Source organism: Lipotes vexillifer, unplaced genomic scaffold, assembly GCF_000442215.2.
Source record: "Lipotes vexillifer unplaced genomic scaffold, Lipotes_vexillifer_v1.1 scaffold851, whole genome shotgun sequence".
NCBI classification, from domain to species: Eukaryota; Metazoa; Chordata; class Mammalia; order Artiodactyla; family Lipotidae; genus Lipotes; species Lipotes vexillifer.
Window position 1 is genome coordinate 19,055 of NW_006778810.1, and position 5,540 is coordinate 24,594.

A 5,540-nucleotide genomic window follows, 5' to 3' on the forward strand; every position below is an offset into this window, starting at 1 on the left:
CTTTCCCTTTCCAGGAAACTGCTCAGCGAGCTGTTGACACTCGCTGTCTCCAATTCCTCTGCCATTCCCTCTCCAAGGCTGTCTGGCTTTCGCCCCCTGCGTGCCACCCAGGGGCTCTGGACAACTCTGCCCTCCAGCTGCTGACCCTGTCCTCCCTCTACCCAAGGCTGGCAGCCCCGTCCTCGCGCCGCCCTGTGCGCCGCCCTCTGCACGCTCTGGACCCGGCGGATCATGCCTTCCGCAGCACCTTCATCACGGCCTCACCTGGGCTTCCTGCCCCGCCTCCACGGCTAGACCCCCTCACCTCCCCAGGGAAGGCCGGGGTTCCGTCCTGAGCCCTTTCCCTTTTCCACCAGCGCGTCCTCCTTGATGGCCCGTTGGTCTCCTGGCCTTAAATGTCAGGACCCCCAAGCACACGTCTTCCACCCGCCTCTCCTGCACGGCCCGGGCCACCGGTTCTCAGAACCAAGTCTAAAAGCAGCTTGAGCCCAGCGTGTCAGCACGGAGCGTCCCGGTGACCCGCGCCTCCCCAGTCTTACCCGCCAGGAAGTGGCAGCCTCACAGCACAGGCCACACATCCGAGTCCCTTGGACTCCCCTCCTTCTGTGCCCCATTACTCCGAAGAGCAGGGGGCCACCGTTCCCACCATGACTGCATGACCCTGGTCCCTGTCATCACTGCCTCTGGATTATTGCAAACAGCCCCCTCCTGAGTCCCTGCGTGGCCCCTGCAGTCTCTCCTCAATACATAAAAGAGCGACCCTTTCAGACAGAGGCCAACGGGGTCCCCCACGGTCCCCTCCAGCCTCACACAGAGACAGAGCCAAAGCCCCTGCAGTGAAGGAGGCCCCCTTGACCCAGCCCTGCTCCCTGGTGATAATGACGGCACCTCTGCCCACTCCTCCCCGCCCGATGTATCCCCCGCTTCCTGATCTCAGGGCCGAGCTGCCCCTGCCAGGGCTGCCTGCACCTCCCCCTCATTCCTCCTGGGTGTGCTCAGATCTCACCATCTTGGAGACACCCCAGCACACACACTTATTTAAATTGCAGCTTCCCTGGGGATCACTTCCTGTCCTCTTTTCCTGCTTCATTTTCCTCCTTATCACATTTCTCTCTGTGTGTATTTTATTTAACTGTCCTGTTTATGTCTACCTTCCCCATTAGGCTGTAACAGAATGTCCACTCCATAAAAACAGAGCAGGTATTGTGTCTGTTTTGCCCACCCTGCATCCCCAGGGCCCAGATCGGGGCTGGACACAAAACCTCCCTCTGCCAGGGAGTGAACAGCTCAGAATGTCAGCCCCACAGCAGTGTCGCCAGCCTCCCCCTGCCCAACCCCACAGGATGGAGCCATCGGGTAGCACATGTGGAAAAGTACCATGCAGCTCAGGGTGGGTGCCCTGACGAGCAAAGTTCGGGGTGTGCTGACCTCCTGAGTCACACAGAACCATCCACAGTGAGGGCTGTGAGGTGGGCCCGCTCTCACGGATGAGGAGAGAACTGACAAACGCAGTGGACGGTCCAACAACCACTTCCAAAGAGAAAGTCTCCAAAGACACAGCGTTCAGGAGGCCCTCGGGCTTTTGCAAGGCCAACCATCCCCCTGACCAGGATGCAGACGTCACACAGGAAGTGAGGGACACGCACCGAGCCCAGTGGGGAGGGGCCGGGACTGTGGCCCTATAGCACAGGCCATGTGGCTGGCAAGTCGCTTCAACTCTCTGCACCTCTGTCTTCTCATCTGTAAAAGGGGGATAGTAATGGTGTTTTTCTCATGATTGTGAACATTAAATATATTAAATACATTCACACGTCTATAGTTCAGAACAGTGCCTGGCACTTAGTAAACGCTATAGAAATGTTTGCTATTAATATTGTCAAGCATATGAAATTATGCCCCCAAACTAACAATAGATTCCTTCATCTCTCTAAGAGGTAGTTTATAGTTGCATATCAGGTAATTTTTTTAAATTATAGGACAAAATGAACTTCACATGTGTGAATATTTACACATTTTCACAATTTTATTTCATTGTTTTTTAAATAAATTTACTTATTTTATTTATTTATTTTTGGCTGCATTGGGTCTTCATTGCTGCGCCTGGGCTTTCTCTAGTTGCAGCGAGCGGGGGCTACTCTTCGTTGTGGTGCGTAGGCTTCTCATTGCGGTGACTTCTCTTGTTGCGGAGCACGGGCTCTAGGCACGCGGGCTTTAGTAGTTGTGGCGCTCAGGCTCTAGAGGGCAGGCTCAGTAGCTGTGGCACACAGGCTTAGTTGCTCTGTGGCATGTGGGATCTTCCCAGACCAGAGCTTGAACCCGTGTCCCCTGCATTGGCAGACGGATTCTTAACCACTGTGCCACCAGGGATGCCCTATTAAATTTTTAAAGAAGGTTCCAGCCAAGCCCCCTTTTTCCACTATTGACTGTGACATATGGTTTCCCTCTCAGTGGATTCAAAGTGACTTTATCCAGGTCCAGTAGGGACTGACGGGGGAAGTGTGCTCTCCAGAGAGGGCAGAGCCAGGGCTGGGGCAGTGAAGAGGCCCATTACCAGATGTCCACAAAGGAGCGCTGAAGGTGGGCTCCAGGGGGGCCATCCACTGCTTCATCCATGAATTCATCCAGCCATGTTTGTGTGCATCCGCCAGGGCTTGGAATCCAGCGGGCCTTGGGGGAGGGTAGAAGGGTGGATGATAGGCTTCTGGGTCCAGACAAGACAGAGAACAAGGAGGGGCTGCCCTTACCCCCACCAGCAGCAACCTTGGAGGCCCCTCAGGAGAGGGAGGGACACAAAACTGCAAAGTCCTGGGGAGACCCCAGGCTGGTGGGAACACTGGGGGTGGTGATGGGGGAGCTGGGACTGTGGGGGTGGGGGGACCACCACCAGGGCAGGAGGCAGAGGAGAGCTGGGAAATTCTGTTGCTGTCTCTGCCTGTTCTCCCAGATAGAGACCAGCAGCCCATCCCACAGCCTCTTATCGGGGAGGGTCTGCTTGGGGTGGCCCAGTCCTGCCAGGTGAGGAGCTGATGGAAGTGGCCCTGCCAGATCGGCTTCCCTCCAACACCCTCTCCTTGCCTCCCCTTCTGCTCCCCAGGGCTGGTGGGCTGCAACCTGGAAAGCCAACCTCCTCCTGGGGCCACTGACATCTGTGAGTTTAAGGAAAATTCTGGTGGAGCAACAGCAAAGAGGGTGCTTGGCAGTAATTCTGTGGTCTCAGGGATCATCCCTCTCTCCCGACAGCCCCTCCAGGAGGGGCACAGAAACCCAGGTCAGGCCTGGGCTTCACCTAGTCCCCCATTACCTGTCCCAAACAGGGTGACAACAGCCCCAGGAGGACAGGAGTCCACGAGCCAAGGGCAAACAGAAGACCCAGGAATACAGCATCTCATATGGAGACTATGCCCTGGACCACAGCCATCTCAGGAAGCAGAATTTTCAGGCAGATCCAGAATTCTTTTTTATATAAATTTATTTTATTTTATTTTTGGCTGCATTGGGTCTTCATTGCTGCACACCTGCTTTCTCTGTTTGCAGTGAGCGGGGGCTACTCTTCGTTGTGGTGTTCAGGCTTCTCATTGCGGTGGCTTCTCTTGTTGTGGAGCACGGGCTCTGGAGCACAGGCTCAGTAGTTGTGGCTCGTGGGCTCTAGAGCACAGGCTCAGTAGTTGTGGTGCACGGGCTTAGTTGCTCCGTGGCATGTTGGATCTTCCCAGACCAGGGCTCGAACCCGTGTCCCCTGCGTTGGCAGGGGGATTCTTAACCACTGTGCCACCAGGGAAGTCCCCAGATCCAGAATTTAAAATAATTACTATAAATATTCTCAGGCAAGGGAGTATATCAATAATAAAACAGAAACAAGGAGTCATAAAAAGAACCAAAGGGTGGAAACTATAACCACGGAAAGAAGAGTAATGGTAGATGGGACCTGCACACAGATGGTTTTGGTTGGATTGGGTGCAGTGGGGAGGGGATGGTCTGGGGCTGGGGGATGAGCCAACTGTGAGGGGTGTGCCTGGGACTCCAGGCCCCTGTTAGAAGCAAAGGCCTACATGCACACAGAACAGGAATGAATCATGGTGATGGTGCTGAGTGGAAATAAGAAAACAAGCAAGGCCAACAGAGTAATATTAATCATGTAAATTAAAAATACGAAACTGTGTGTCAACAGATGAGTGGATAACAAAATGTGGTCTCCTCAGCCCTAAAAAGGAAGGAAACTCTGACACCTGCTACAATGTGGATGAACCCTCAGACATTGTGTTCAGTGAAATAAGCGGGTCACAAAAGAACAAATATTGTGTGACTCCACTCATGTGAGGTCCCCAGAGGAGTCAGATTCCTAAAGACAGAAAGCAGATAGTGGGTGCCAGGAGCTGGAGGACGGGTGAGTAGGGAATTAGTGTTAATGGGCACATGGTGTCATTTGGGGAGGATGAAAAGAGCTCTGTGGACGGATGGTGGTGATGATTGCACAACCATGTGAATGTACTTAATGCCACTGAACTGTCCACTTAAAAATAGTTAAAATGGTAAATTTTATGTTAGGTATATTTTACCACAATAAAAAAAAAATCTAATGAAGGTAATGAAAACAACACTGTGTTATATACACGGACAGGACAGATACCAATAAAAGGACACACATTCAGTCTACTAGGATAAACAGACAAATGAGCCAAAGGGCTGCGGTGTGGGGCAGACGGTGACCTCTGCACGGTCCACAGAATGGCACCCACATCCTGGCCAAGGAAGGAGTGGCTGGCAGGTCAAGAGACGGGATTATCTCAGGAACCGCTTTTCTGAGGGCAGGGGCTTCCCCACGCCGGCAGAGCCACCAGCCCTTCCAAACTCCAGTTCCCAAAGCACTGTCCCAGGGTCCCCTTCTCTGCTCGGCTGCATCTGAAACCCGTCCCCGCCTTGCTGGCCACCCGGCCACCCCTCCCCCCACACCCACGGCCATGGCCAGCTTATGCCTCTGCTGGGTGCGGGGGCCCACAGCCAGGCTCGTGTGTGTAGTAGGTGCTCAGTGCGTTTCTGTTGGGTGAGAGTGAATGATGGGGAGGGAAAACGGGGTGAGCTCTCTTGGCCTGGAAAAATGACAGGATGCTTCCATTCAAGGAGCGTGGTGGGATAAACCTCACTCCCAAACTCAGGAGCGTGAGAATGGCCACTCTGCTCCCCGAGGCCCAATGGGGACAGAGTTGCCCTGGGTAACGTGACCGTGCTTAGTCACTCAGCTAAGCCTGAGGACCACTGCTTCCCAGCCGGGCAGCCTGACCTTTGACCCTGACTCGGCCTTCGGAGCCGTGTGTATACAGTGGCGAAAACAGGACTTTGCTGGAGCCCTTCCAGGCTTGCAATCCCGTTTCCAACCAGTGAGACAGACAGATAGGGGGTGCCACCCAGCCCTCACCAGCATGTTCCCAAATTTTGGTTGATGTGTGCAGTTTGGGGAAAAACTGAGTCCATCAGAACACCCAGGTGGTGGGGGGAGGGACAGTGCAGGGGTGAGGAGGGGGTGGGGGCAGCACAGGGGTGGG

General features: G+C 54.2%; 1 protein-coding gene across 1 annotated transcript in view; it reads left to right on the plus strand.

The window, feature by feature from the left end:
- The window catches only part of PCSK6 (proprotein convertase subtilisin/kexin type 6), a 250,646-nt gene that overhangs the window by 294 nt on the left and 244,812 nt on the right, over positions 1 to 5,540 (plus strand). The window contains exon 2 of the mRNA XM_007451962.1: positions 78 to 317. Coding sequence (XP_007452024.1) covers positions 78 to 317 — 240 coding nt within the window. The remainder of the gene's footprint in view (positions 1 to 77; positions 318 to 5,540) is intronic.